Below are 15,254 nucleotides of genomic sequence, written 5' to 3'. Positions count from 1 at the left end.
TGCAAGCTTTCTTCAAACTTTGGTCCCACAGTCATAGACCAGTGAGACCTGAATGGCGTATGGTTTGGATCCTCGGGTCAATTAAGCAAGCAAGCAGATAGGAATAGATGGACCTAGGAAAAATCACCTGGGAATAGCTTCTGATGATATTCAGTTCTGATGTTATTGGCGAAAGTTCCACTCCTACTCTATAGTAATAGCAGCTTTAACAATTCTATCATTGACTTCCTCTTCTCTTGATTATCTTCCATGGTGAATGTTCCATTGGTCCTTAAGCAAAACTAGAGACACTATAACCATAAAAAACTTACATCATCTTGCTATGTTAATATGACCATCTATATGTCTAGCATGGAATTAAAGACGAAAGTATTTTCATGTTTAGAGAATTAGAGTTGAAGGGATTGGGGCTTTAGTTTGGATACCTAGGAATTCACAAGTAAACAAAGGTAGTAAACAAAGCTAGCCTACTTTATTTTGTAGGTAATGTTACGACTACGTAATACTATGAACTACCTGTATAGACAAACAAAAAGGAAATCCAAAGAAAGAGGGATACGTACATAGTCAGGCTCAAATTCTTTAACAGTCCTTTGAACTCTAAGGTCAATGAGGGGCAAACCTACAATATATCAACTGAAACTTTGATCTAAAGGAATAGTTGGTAGCTTGAAAGGTTCATCAATTGTGGTTGGAATTTGGTCGTTATTAACCTTAACAAAGCGGACAAAAATACAAAACCAAGTGAAGAGTTGATAAATTCAGTAAACAAAGTAAAAATCGTAGGTTGTTCTTTTCATTTTTGGTAAACGTGCTTGGATGAGAATTTCGTCAATGCAGTTAGCTTCAGAAGGTCCTTTTTATTCTAGTTAGATGGTTCGTTTGGATTTCGAGGCTATCATTTTGAGTTTATGCCGTTAGGCGTTTTAACTTTGAAGTTTTGGCCAAAGTTTGACTTTGGTCAATATTCTTGATAAATGTGCTCCAATGAAAATTCCGTTAGTAAGGTTAGCTTCAAAAGGTCCTTTTTATTCGAGTAGGATGGTTCGTTTGGATTTCGAGGCTTTCATTTTGAGTTTATGCCGTTGGGAGTTTTAACTTTGAAGTTTTGGCCAAAATTGACTTCGACCAACATTCTTGATAAACGTTCTCGGATGAGAACTCCGTCAATGCGGTTAGCTTCAGAAGGTCCTTTTTATTCTAGTAGGATGGTTGGTTTGGATTTTGAGGCTTTCATTTTGAGTTTGTGCCATTAGGCGTTTTAATTTTGATGAAGAGCAGAGTTCATAAATAAAAAACAATGATACAGTTAAATTATCCATTATATTCAAACAGGAGAGAAGATCGATCAATGAGTGGTGAGTAAATATGATTCAAAAGCAGCAAAGCTATAATTTGCAGATGAGGGAAATGTTGTTTTATGAAGATCTACAGGGGATCTTAGTGAGAGTACAGAAGATGCATGCATCTGTTGCGTGGTTATTCCAGCAAGTATTCTCACATACACCAACTTTAAGGGGCCATTTAGTTGCTGATTAGAGTTATGCAAGAATTAGTAATGCAAGATTTAGTTATGTAGGTATTAGTAATACAGAATTTAGTTATCCAAGTATTAGTAATGCAGAGTTTAGTTATGCAGGTATTAGTAATGCAAGGTTTTGTTATGCAGGGTTTAATAATTTATTTGGGTGTTGGTTTGTTATGTTAAAAAATTAATAAACATTATATACTTAAAAACAAATTATTTGTTGACATTATATTCTTGAATCAAAAGTTTGGATCAAAAAGTTTCACAAGGTTCAGATTTTTTATCATGTCCTTGATGAGCTGAAGTTACGTCATATCATGCCTAATCACCTCATTCCAAAACTTCTTAAGCATACCTCTACCCCTCCGAAACAATAACAACAACAAGGAACAACATTAAATTTTGGATCCACCGGAGCTTATCCCCAAGGGACTGGACACCACTGGTCACGTCAAATGCTTTATATATTTTCTTTTTTTTTGAAAAGGTAATATATATATTAAAAAGGGAACAACTTTGCACTAAGACGGAATAAATATCAGGAACCCCCGTACAAAAAGGGGGAAAAATCCTACTGTGAAAATCTTATCCTTGTAAAGACACCATTAAGACAAAATTAAAAGTCCAGTGTTCAAGCAAAAAAGTAGTGACAAAATAGATTTCATAAGATGAAGAATACAACAAATCTAACACACCATTGAGACAAACTTGAAATTTTAGTATTGTGGCCTCAAGGAATCAAACTACACCCATCTTCATTTATCATGAATGAAACTTACATAATTCATTGTTAAATTACATAAACTGGCACATAGCACATAGAACATAGACAAAATAAAAGTGAACTAGGCCATGGTTAAACCTTACAAAGAAGCTAGCTATACCAAATGCCATTCAAAGGTTTAAAGTTATCATTAATAATCATTCATACCATAGTGTTACGATCAATTTCATTGATGCTTAAAAAGCACACCATAAACTTTGTGTTGCTTCAGTTGATACACTAGGTTCCTCTTGAGCAATTTGATCTTCTTCAGCTGGAGCATCATCTTCATCGACAACAATAATAGAAAATTCCAAAGACATGTTATTAGCAACTTCTTGAGCTACAGTTCTTTCTATTTCTTCAACATCTTCTGGCCCCTCAACAAACTGTCTAGTAGTTTTATCATTGCCAAATATCTCTTCCCAATCAGCAAATAATGGCCATTTCCTAAAGTTCATTGACTTGGCATATGGATCAACCTAAGAAAAAAATTGACTTGGCATATGGATCAACCTAAGAAAAAAATAAACAACATGAAATAACTGAAAATACTCCAAAGACAGAGGTCATATTCACCAAGAGAAAATATAAGTAACTAGCTTTAGTTTGCTAATAATTTAAAAATTATAAATCCCCTTTATCAAGTCATTCCAAGCTTTTGGATCATTAACTAAGATAGATCCATAGCTATATAACATTTTTTCAACTCTTATTTTAGAACAAATATGTGGTAGAGATTGCAATCCGCAATTAGGATGACGAGTATTGATGTGTTGTTCGAGTTCCATCAAATATCCATGTGTAAAGGTTCCATCATCTTCTTTCCAACCATTAACACACAACTTTCTTATGAACCTCACACCAGCTCCACGTAACAGAAGAAGCCGGGAAATGAAAGAACACAACACAACTTTAATCATTTCCACGGATCCGCACACACTCGTTGCATCACTGGACAAGTCAACATATGACCAATAAGGACTCTCTTGGCTGCTCTCGACTTGGCTCAACCCCACCAGCCTGATAGCTTTACAAGCACCTTTGCCAGCCACCCAATTTCATCATCTAAGATAGGCCGCTTCATCCAATCACCCTTGTATTTAATATCGACCGACCATTGCTCTATTTGCAAAACTCCTGGGTTTGAAGATTTCATCCCTCAAGTACTCACATTGTACAGTCTCTAGAGTATTCTGGGACTTCATAATAGGGCTACCAAATAACTGGCACAGCTGGGATTTCAGTCTGTCCAAACACTGGAGGTTTTGAGAAAGATTTTCCCCACCAACTGATTGCAGTTCAGATTCTGCTCGCAATACAAACAACTGAAAGATAGTTTGGCCTGAGTTAGTAATACAGACACACAAGTGCAACCTATACAAAACGGATGTCTAGAGTGCTAAATATTGATTACCTGGAGCAACTTTTGTCCACCATCTTCACCATCACTGAAGAGTCGTAAATCTTTGTTCCAGTTCTCATGTAAAAAAGATCTCAGATAGCCCATCCTCCCAGTCCTGACACAGGGGCAAATGAATATAAGAATTGGAAAGAAGCATACCAAGTCTTTGGGATTTTGGGTACTGTAGGTGCTTTAGGGTTGAGGAGGTTAGACGTGCTATTAATCGGATGAGGAAGGGGAGAGCGATCGGACCCGACAAAATTCCGGTGGACTTTTGAAAGAGCACTGACAAAGCGGGTTTGGAGTGGTTGATTAGGTTGTTTAATGCTATTTTGAAGACAACTAAGATGCCCGATGAATGTATGGAGAATACTATGGTTCCTTTGTACAAGAACAAGAGTGATATCCAAAACTATAATAATTACAGAGGTATCAAATTGTTAAGCCATACTATAAAGATTTGGGAGAGGGTGGTGGAAATGAGGGTTAGGAGCAGAGTCTCAATTTCAGAGAACCAGTTCGGATTCATGCTGGGGCGGTCGACTACTGAAGCAATCCATCTTATGCGGAGACTGGTGGAGAAATTTACGGAAAGAGGGATCTTCATATGGTGCTCATTGATCTTGAAAAGGCATATGACAAAGTTTCAAGGGATGTTCTCTGAAAGTGTCTGGAAGCTAAAGGTATTTCGATGGTTTATATTAAGGCGATAAAGGATATATATGCTGGAGCCAAGACTCGGGTTAGGACGGTGGAAGGAGACTCTGAGTACTTTCCTGTTGAGATGGGACTACATCAAGGATCTGTGGTAAGTCTTATTCTTTTTGCCTTGGTGATAGATGAGCTGACACGATCTATTCAGGAGGTTGTCCCTTGGTGTATGTTATTTGCGGATGACATAGTTTTGATTGATGAGACTCGAGACAGAGTCAATGATAGATTGGAGGTTTGGAGACAAACTTTGGAGTCCAAAGGATTCAAATTGAGCAGGACCAAAACAAAGTGCCTGGAATGCAAATTCAGTGGTACGTAGGATGGAGAGGGCATGAAGTAAGGCTTGCCACTCAACCTATCCCCAAGAGAGAAAATTTTAAATATCTTGGATCCGTCATCCAGAGTAGTGGGGACATCGACGATGATGTCACGCATCGCATTGGGGCAGCATGGAAGAAATGAGGGCTTGCCTCTGAGTCCTGTGTGATAGAAAAGTACCACCTAAACTTAAAGGGTAAGTTCTATAGAATGGTGATTAGGCCGTCGTTATATGGTGCAGAGTGCTAGCCAGTTAAGAACTCTCATATTCGGAAAATGCATGTTGCGGAGATGAGGATGTTGAGATGGATGTGTGGACATACTAGGAGGGATAAAATTAAGAACGAGGTTATTCGGGAGAAGGTGAGAATGGCCTCTGTGGCAGACAAGATGAGAAAAGCGAAACTAAGATGATTTGGGCATGTGCAGAGGAGGTGTGTCAACGCCCAGTTCGGAGGTGCGAGCGGTTGGATTTGGGGGCTATGCCGAGGGGTAGGGATAGACCGAAAAAGTATTGGGATAGAAGGCTAGCAGGGGAAAATGTTGTATTGCCCTGTAACGGTTTAGGGTTGGTCTTAGACCTAGACGTGCTAATTTAGTTGTGTTGTTATTGCCCTCACACTGTCATATCTTTTGATATTGATTTTGTTCTTATTTAGTAGAATTTGCAGCGCTTCTTGTTTTAGCCGATATGGTATATATATATTGTTGTTCTCTCTTTCTCGGGACAAGTACTTTTGAGCTGAGGGTCTTTCGGAAACAGTCTCTCTATCTCCATGAGGTAGTGGTAAAGTCTGCGTACACTCTACCCTCCCCAGACCCCATTGCGGGATTTCACTGGGTATGTTGTTTGTTTGTTTTACATACCAAGTGAAGGTATTCACATCCCTAACATAGGTTCATGACTATTGGAGCTAGTATGGGCAAGCATACAATTAGGCTCCACTAGAAAGGTTACACAAATGTTCCTAATACTTTCTGGAAAATCTGATGAGCCCTGCGCATGAACAAGCTCATTAGACACTTGGATTTATGTTAAAAAGATTAACCTAGAACACTTGCATTCAGAGACAGTTTCATAATTTTGGAAGTCCATTCCTAAGCTACATCACCTACATGACCTAATTTAGGAAGACGATAATAGGTTTCATAATGGTCTAAACACAATACACTTAAATTACTCCTCTCTTTATGAAAGCAGAAATTAAATTTCAGGCCCTAAAGAAAACAGGCCAACCTCATCTCTCCAAAATGACTCAGAGATGGTGGTTGAAATGTGCAAGTGAAGATCGGGGCACATAAGATAAAACAATATAAAGTTATTCATATCTTTTGTCTATTTTCATTCATTACTTAAAGGGAACTGTACATCATCTACATGTATCATACTGTAACCACTATTACTGTGGCAGGGGTTGCCATTTCTCCATTTCTGATGCTGGCTGACAAGATATTTCTATCAGTCAAATGAGAGTACATTTTGTTTAATAACTCTACGAGGAAAGATCAAAGTGAAGTGCGCTAACGGCTAACAATGAATTAAGAAACCACTGGTAAGACCAGCTATTAGAGTACCTGTAGTTGCTCATGAATAGAAGGAAATCCACATTTTTTATGAGGTCCATCAGTTCTGTAGATGAGGTTAATACTGTTATCACCTGCACAATAAAGCATAGTTCAAAAAAGGAACAAGGAGAACAACAACAACAACAACAACCCAGTGAAATCCCACATCGTAGGGTCTGGGGAGGGTAAAGTGTACGCAGACCTGACTCCTACCAAGGTAGGACGGCTGTTTCCGAAAGACCCTCGGCTCAATAGAAGCATAAAAAAAGGTCAGACAAGAATATTAAAAGTAGATAAATAGATAACGAAATAATCAAAGCACAAAAAGCAGTAGGTATTATTAGATAGTAACATAAATACCATAAATCAAAGTACAAGGAATCATAGTGCATTAATACGCCTACGGATAAGGGGGAGAAATGCCACTATGTGCTAGCCTTCTACCCTAATGTGTGTCCTCCACACCCTCCTATCTAAGATCATGTCCTCGGTAAGTCGTAAATGCGTCATGTCCTGTCTGATCACCTCTCCCCAGTATTTCTTCGGCCTACCCCTACCTCTTCTGAAACCATCCATGGCCAACCTCTCACATCTCCGCACTGGTGCATCTGGGACTCTCCTCTTCACATGCTCAAACCATCTCAGTCGCGTCTCCCGCATATTGTCTTCCACCGAGGTCACTCCTACCTTGTCTCGAATAGCCTCATTTCTAATCCTGTCGCTCCTAGTATGCCCACACATCCATCTCAACATTCTCATCTCGGCAACTTTCATCTTTTGCACGTGGGAGACCTTAACTGGCCAACACTCCGCCCCGTATAACATAGCTGGTCTAACCACCACTTTGTAGAACTTGCCCTTAAGTTGTGGTGGCACCTTCTTGTCACACAACACACCGGAGGCGAGCCTCCATTTCCTCCATCCTGCCCCAATACGATGTGTGACATCCTCGTCGATCTCCCCATTGCCTTACATTATAGAACCAAGGTACTTAAAACTACTTTTCTTTTGGATGGCTTGGTCCCCGAGCCTAACTTCCGCGCCAACCTCCTGAGGTGTCTCACTGAACTGGCACTCTAGGTACTCTGTCTTGGTCCTACTCAGCTTAAACCCTTTAGACTCCAAGGTGCGTCTCCAATCTTCCAACTTAGCATTAACTCCGCTACGAGTCTCATCGATGAGGACTATGTCGTCCGCAAAATAAAAGCATGTGGAATACCTAACTAATCCAAACGTCAATCAGGATAAAGACATGCAATGCAGATTTTAACAGAACACTGGAGCTAAAGGGCAGGGCAACCCGGTGCATTAAACTAACAACATATGCTCTGAGACACATAATTAATTGCCTTCTGTCCTCTAATACCATGCGAGTTATTCAAACTCTCAAAAGTGCGGGAAAAAACTTCCAAAGAACAAAGAAAAGTTAAATTAGTATCTCCAACAATTGCCAAAATAAAAATACACAGTATTTGTTTAAAAACTGAAACCACAAGATTCATGTTATCTGGAGCAGTTCTCATTTAGCTAGCTGAAAGTTAAAGTAGTCATATCAAGGTAATTGATCACCAGACATGCCAAACTATGACCATGCACATAACTGGCAGACATGTCATGCATTCGGTCGCTCATTATTGTAACAAACACCCAAGAAATATGCACCAGAAGCTTCTCTATAATAGTATCCACCAAAAGGAAAGATTTGAAATGGAACAAACCTATGAAACCATCTTGACTATCACTTCTGGATCTGTGTAAAGAAACTTGTGGGCAAAACCAATAAAATGCATGACCAAAGATCTGTAGTATAAGTAGTTGGCTAATACAAAAACTTGCCAAGAAGAGGTATAACCAAGTGGCATTGGCGGGGTAACCTCCTTTAATGTACTTCTGTTAGACTTCCCCATATCTGCATCAAGTTCTGCAAATTCTTCCATAGAAATAGACCAGGGCTCCAGGTAACTAACCCACAAGGTGAAATCTGTGACACATTCTTAATAGAACTTTCCATTGGACAATACAGAATTATACTAACTTATTTTCACATGTATAGCTCACAAAAAAATTTAACATGTGATGCAGGGGATATCATAAGAGGATATCCAGCCAGTTTAAAACTCCAAAAAATATTTTTATCACTGCAACAATAAACTTAATAATGACATTGCTACTCATAGATAAGCAAAGTTTAAGATTACAAAAGTTTCTAATCTCAAAGAAAGAATTTGGATTGAACGTTCTTCAAGATTTGCCTGTGAGAAGATGAAGAAATTTTTGATCTACAAAAAAGCATATATATAATGAATTTGATTGTATCTTTAGAAAAGACTTATATTTAATTAGGAGTCAATTCAAGATAGAAAGTGCTTATGGTCATCAAGGACTATGCTGTCAAGTGACGATTGGCCGAGGGGACTTCCATCATGTAGCTGGGTACAAATAAGCCAGTTAAAGACGAGTAGGAAGGGGAAGCTCACTGGAGGTAATAAATTCATCAGTCCAACTAAATTTTCAGTTCAATCATTAAAACTTTGGCAAAAACTTCAAGAGTTAAAACGCCTAAATGCACAAACTCAAAACGAAAGCCTCGATACCTGAACCAACCATCCTATTATAATAAAAAGGACCTTCCGGAGCTAACCACACCGACGGAATTCTCATCTGAGCACATATACCAAGAATGTTGATCAAATTTTGGCCAAAACCTTAAAGTTAAAACGCCTAAGTCCTAATGCCACAAACTCAAAATGAAAGTCTCAAAATCCAAACCAATCATCCTACTAGAATAAATAGGACCTTCTGGAGATAACCGCACTGACAGAATTGTCATCCGAGCATGTTTTCTAAGAATGTTGGCCAATGTCAAACTTTGAATAAAACTTTAAATTTAAAATGCTTAACGACACAAACTCAAAATGAAAGCCTCAAAATCCATACCAACCATCTTACCTATATAAAAAGGACCTTCCGGAGCTAACCACACTGACAGAATTCTCATTTGAGCACGTTTACCAAGAATGTTGACCAAAGTCAAATTTTGGCCAAACCTTCAAAGTTAAAACGCCTAACGGCACAAACTCAAAATGAAAGCCTCAAAATCCAAACCAACCATCCTACTAGAATAAAAAGGACCTTCCGAAGCTAACCGCACTGATGAAATTCTCATCCGAGCACGTTTACCAAGAATGTTGGCCGATGTCAAACTTTGACCAAAAGTTCAAAGTTAAAACGCCTAACGGCACAAACCCAAAATGAAAGCCTCAAAATACAAACCAACCATCCTGCTAGAATAAAAAGGACCTTCCGGAGCTAACCACAGTGACGGAATTCTCATTGCATGCAAGGGCAGACCAGGTTAGTAGCTTTTCAACAAATCTTGCCTTAGTAGAAATTCCCAAGAAATAGGAGGTCAAGTTGTTAACAGCAAATCCAGCAAGCGAAGTCCGCACATAAATTAACAAACCAACCAAATAAAAATTAAGTTTAGGTAGAAGGCGATAATTTTGGATTAGCAAAGATAACATTGAAAAACACATAAATCCAGCAAATCAAGCCAAAAAGGCACCCACTGTAAGAAAGTTTTGCAAATCTAAGAAGCAACACTTCAGATTGAAAGGGAAACCCACAATATCCATGAACAAGAAATAGGGGAAAGAAGGTGTACCTTTTCCTTCTTGCTGTTGGACGGAGCAGAGATCTCTGGAAATGGGATGAAATAAGGCTGCTTGTTTTCCTTGAAAAAGAAAAGGACGACTCTGAGAATAGAAGATGTGGAAGATTTTAGATCCACCGCATGGGTTCTTTAAAACAGGTGGCAAGCAAAAACAGGAATTGGAAAAGGGAAATTACAGAATCTTGGCCGAAGAAACCCGCACTTATTATAGATTCCTAACCGAACCATTCCTACAATATACACACCTCAACTCCCACATAGCAACATATACACCATTTCACCCCATTTTCCCAATTTCCCATTCCCTCTATACCAGTACAGCAACATACAACTACTACTTTTTTTAAAACAGAAAACAAAATCTTCATTTCAATTTGGTGTACACAAGAAATAATCATCAGTAATAAGTATTTAGTCATGCCTGGGTCACCTCTTAACTTCATAAACTCAGCGACGGTGGACAATTATTAGTTTCAGAAAAACAGCTAGGCACTAAGTTATATATAAAACAAACAAAAGATGTAGCCTGGATACATTGTTCAGAGATATTGCATACTTAGCTCTCAAGTAGGCAGCAGCTCTAGCTTTTCCTCATCATTGAAGCGATCATTGGAGTGAATGGCAACAATCATGAGCTTTTCTTGTTCCAAATCATAAACTTTGTCAGTCATGCATTCTTTCTGGTATGCATCAATCATAGTAGAGTAAGTCATGAGATCAGGTTGACATTGCTTATCTTTCATTCGCTTGAAAACCCTCTCCATCTCCATTACGTCCTCAGCCTTTGCACACGCATAAATAACAGAATTGAAAAAGGAAGTGTTTTCAGGAATCTCCAATTTCCCAGCTAACTGGACAGTGTTGATCACCTTATGAAAAAGGCCTGCATTGGCATATCCTCTGATGAGACAGCAAAAGGTCTTGGTGTCAGCTTTCATCCCTTCTGCACGCATTTGATCAAAGGCGTATTCCATATGCTTTGCATCACCTGCATCTGAGAACGTCTCAATGACATTATTGAATGTTGATGTTGTCCATGGAAATGAGAGTTTACGCATGTACTCCATTACAGAAGACATTTTATCATACATCTTTTTCTTCCCATAAGCACCAATGAGGATATTAAATGTCCGCGTTTCTGGCTCAATCCCAAAATTACGGAATTTTTCATACCATCTCTCCATCATTTCAATCAGCCCCTTGTTGCCAAATATGCTAAGGATAGTGTTCATAGTCCATACATCAGGTTTGCTGTCAGCACTCTCTAGCATCCCTAAAAGCACTTTTTCCATTTCTGCATACTTGCCTGCTCTACCATAACCACTCAAGACTATATTTTGGGTGACAGTATTAGGAACTATGGTACGATCAGCCATTTGTTCATAAAGTGACTCAACCAAATCAAATCGGCTGGCGTCCACACATGCCTTGATTAATATACTGTAGGTGTAAACATCTGGCGGACAATGAGGTAGCTCAATCATGGCATGAAGAAGAGCAAATGCTTTATCAAGTAGGTTGCTTCTACTATAAGCACCTATCAAGGCGGTATAGAGTTCTGAAGTGGGTTCCAGTCCCTCTTCAACCATTGAATCAAAAAGCTGTTGAGCGTGACCTGGTTGTCCACATCTTCCAAGAAGAACAAGGAGCCTCATGTAAGTACCTTCTTTTGGTTGATAAAAAGGTTGCTTCTTTAACATCTCAAATACCTAGAGGTAGGTAGAAAAGGTAAAAGATAGTTAAAGTTTCCACCCATTACTCAATAAATTCGAAACTTGTGTCAATGCGACTATGCGAGCCAGAGCCAAAGACAGTATCAAGAGAATGCAGTCACTTACGGCTGGCAAACATCATTTATTAGCTCAAACTATTTCAATCCAATACATTAAGAAATTGAGCTGATAGTGATTAATGAGAAATGTTATCAAACTATTTTCAAAAAACATATTTATTTTATTTGATTATAAAAAGTAATAATTTTATTAGATACTAAAAATAATTATTAGAACTTGATAAGAATCAGACAGATTGGGTTATGCATACTCATTAACTAGAGCAACTTTGTCATTTATTAACTCAGTTCATTTTGATTCAACTATATTCAGTCCAACTAGTGCATTTCTCACCACTAGAGACGCCACTAAAAAAGAAAAAAAGTAAATAAAATCAACGATCCTCCTAATTAAATGAAAAAAAGACCTGAAGGGCTTGTTGCCATTGCTTTTTATCAATGCAATCAGAAAGAGCTTCAGGAACAGTATTGACCCAAGGATTGGCGGTATTCTTTCTATCGATTTTTTTCTTAATAGGGGTCCTCCTCCCCTTCTTGTTGTTCAGGTGGGAAACAGAAACTTCAGAGAAACCTGGGTATTCACCTTCTTTCCAGTGTTTCTTCTTCTGAAATGCAATCCTAGAAGAACAGGTTGTGGCGGCCACAGCGCAGCGAAGGCGGAAGAGTCCGCCGGCGCCGGCGCTGGTGATGATAAGACGGCGACCACCAATAGAAGTCGGGCTGGGTAGAGGAGAGGGGATAAGCGAGGAAGAGGAGGATAAAGTAAAGGAAGCGCTCGTCATTCCTCTATTCTCTCGTGTGAAATGGTTGAGGAGAGGGTACTGCTTATCTTATATTGAGGTAAATGCTCCACTCAAAATATCTAATCTTGCAACACACAACTACAATTCCATTATTTCCATTACCCAAATTCTCAATTATTTATTGGAAAAATTACTAGGAAAAATATTTTTTTAATAAATAATTACTAATTTTAATGATATTTTTTATTTATAGCATTATTATGATAATTATGCATGAAATATAAATGAATCGATAATACGATAATTTTTTTTATAAAACTATTAAGAATCCATTAACCTAATAACCCAATAATATTTTTTTGATTTGATTTATTGATCGGTTCGATTTTTGCATGTTCCATGAAAGATAGAAAGTTAATATCCTTTGGTTGTTAATCATCACAGGGTTCTTTTAGTTTCACTTTGCTAATTTATTTTTTTCTTTAATTTGCATGTAAATCTCTCGTATGAGTTCTTTGGGATTCTCTCGCTTGCATTTTGTTGGGTTGACAAACCCAACAACTCTTTCGAGTCAGCCTTGATTTTTCTGGAAGAAATGGAAACAAGCAAAGGAAATGGAGCAAGAATACAAGTCCCGAAGGCTAAATCAAAGGTCGAGATGCACCATATATACATTGATATATAGCAGGTGTATACATGGTATGCAGATTAGAAATGGACCAAAGTCCAAAAGATTTTAGCAATTAAAGGCCCAAAAAATCAGTTCAGGCGGACAGATCTGATTTTTTGGCCCAACGGTCCAATTTTGGACACTTATTAAATTTAAATTTCCTTTATTATATGGGTCATTTACTTAAATAATATAGTATATATCATTAATTATGAGTTTTAATACATTTTTTAGCTTTATCAAAAATGACAGTATTTTTTTACTCGAAATAGTAAAAAGGGAATAAAAACATTTTTCTGTTTCTGCCCCCTCTCTCTCTCCTTTTTTTCTTTTGTCCGTTTTTTTTCTCTTTCTTCCTTTTTTAAAAATAATAATTAATTATCTTAATTTAAACTTAATTTTGGATTAGATATTATAAAAATGATAATTTTACTGCTTTTTAAATTAGATGATTTTTTTATGTAAATACATATACAATGCATTTCTAACACAATAAAAAAATTAAATACAAACAATAATTGTAATACATTTTGAATTTAATATATTATATAAATTATATGCATGTTTCAATGCACGCGGTGAATATATAACTAAAATATTTTTAATACAATAATATATCTCGTTAATCAGAGAAAGAAAAATTATAATAGATTTTGAATTCAATATATTATATTATAATCATGTTTTAATGCACGTGATGAATATATAACTAAAATATTTTTAATACAATAATATATTTTAGCATTGTTAATAAGAGAAAAATAATTAAAAATAATTATAATATTTTTAATTTAATATATTATATATATTATAGGCATGTTTCAATGAACGTAGTAAATATAACTAAAAACAATTTGATACAAATTTATTATAAGTATTATGTGTGAATTTCGAACATTTCAACACTATTTAAATTAATTTACGTTGTTAAAAATTTATTATAATTGTTGAAATAATAATAATCGAATTTATAACAATGTATAATATTGAATTTGAATTGTAATACATTTTAAATTAAATATATTATAGGCATGTTTCAATGCACATGCTCAATATATAATTAAAATATTTTTAATATTATAATATATTTTGTTAATAAGAGAAAAAATAAAAAATAATTATAATATATTTTGAATTCAATATATTATAATTAAAATGTAGTGAATATATAATTAAAATATTTATAATACAATGATATATTTTAGCACCATTAATAAGAGAAAAAATAAACAATAATTATAATATATCTTGAAATTAATTTATGATACATATTATAGACATTTTTCAATGAATGTGGTGAATATATAATTAAAATATTTTTAATACAAATTGTGAATTTCAAATATTTTGGTACCATTTAAATTAGGATAATTAATTATTATTTTTAAAAAATGAAGAAAGAGAGAGAGAGAAAAAGTAGATAGAAAAAAAAGTATGCAGGAAGAGGGAGAAAGAGAGAGAAGAGGGAGGGGGGTAATGGGGTGATTTTAGTTATTAATTAAGATAAATATGCTATAGATCGTAATAAAAAAAGTACCCTAAAAAAAGGTAATTATGAATCTAAAAAAATTCATTTATGTAAAAATTTCTTATTATATTCATGTTTATTTAACTCTTAACATTAATTGCTTGGTTTAGCTTAATTAAGTCCCTTGAAGAGAAATTATTTTTTTAATGATCATTTATTCCATTTAAATGATTTATTTAAATTATCTCTTCTTTACTTAGTCATTTTTATTACAAAATTTATTTTCTTTATAAGTTATTCGAAATGTTTTAAGTATTTCTTTCAAACATTTTAAATGTCTTTATTTATTATTTCCCCAAGTTAGTCAAATTAGAGTTTTCAAATCATCGGATAACCGCGCGTTAGCGGCTACTTTGAGTGTTAATACCTTCTCAAAGTGAAAATTTGAACTCTTACTTCTTTCTCTGAATTTTGAAGACTTAAATATGTTAGGGTCTTTTAAATTAAGTTTTCTTAATTTATTTTAAAAATTAAGTGACGACTCTTTTTTAAGTTGATTTTTTTTAAGAAGTTTAAATCAATTTTAAACTGTCTTTTTTAAACGACAAAACAAA

The 15,254-nt window shown here is 35.9% G+C and overlaps 1 protein-coding gene across 19 annotated transcripts; it reads right to left on the bottom strand.

The window, feature by feature from the left end:
* Positions 1–2,263: 2,263 nt before the first annotated feature.
* LOC129889880 (pentatricopeptide repeat-containing protein At3g06430, chloroplastic-like) lies at positions 2,264–12,626 on the bottom strand. Of its 19 annotated transcripts, none has more exons than XR_008766957.1 (7): positions 12,167–12,625; positions 10,524–11,676; positions 9,959–10,027; positions 8,013–9,669; positions 6,304–6,386; positions 3,709–3,811; positions 2,264–3,619 (listed from the first exon to the last, which is right to left on the bottom strand). XR_008766957.1 is itself a non-coding variant. In XM_055965342.1 (2 exons), exons 1-2 carry the CDS (start codon positions 12,539–12,541, stop codon positions 10,531–10,533), a joined length of 1,521 nt encoding a protein of 506 aa, XP_055821317.1. In that variant the 5' UTR covers positions 12,542–12,626; the 3' UTR covers positions 10,314–10,530. The 19 variants fall into 19 exon arrangements, 1 of the variants encoding a protein (XP_055821317.1); XR_008766951.1 differs by having other exon boundaries at positions 9,959–10,049; positions 12,167–12,624; XR_008766952.1 differs by having other exon boundaries at positions 6,304–6,358; positions 9,959–10,049; positions 12,167–12,624.
* Between the last annotated feature and the right edge of the window lie 2,628 nt (positions 12,627–15,254).

The sequence above is a fragment of the Solanum dulcamara genome, chromosome 5 (genome assembly GCF_947179165.1).
Source record: "Solanum dulcamara chromosome 5, daSolDulc1.2, whole genome shotgun sequence".
NCBI classification, from domain to species: Eukaryota; Viridiplantae; Streptophyta; class Magnoliopsida; order Solanales; family Solanaceae; genus Solanum; species Solanum dulcamara.
Note: the sequence above shows the minus strand (reverse complement) of the source record. Positions and strands in the feature narration are given on the sequence as shown.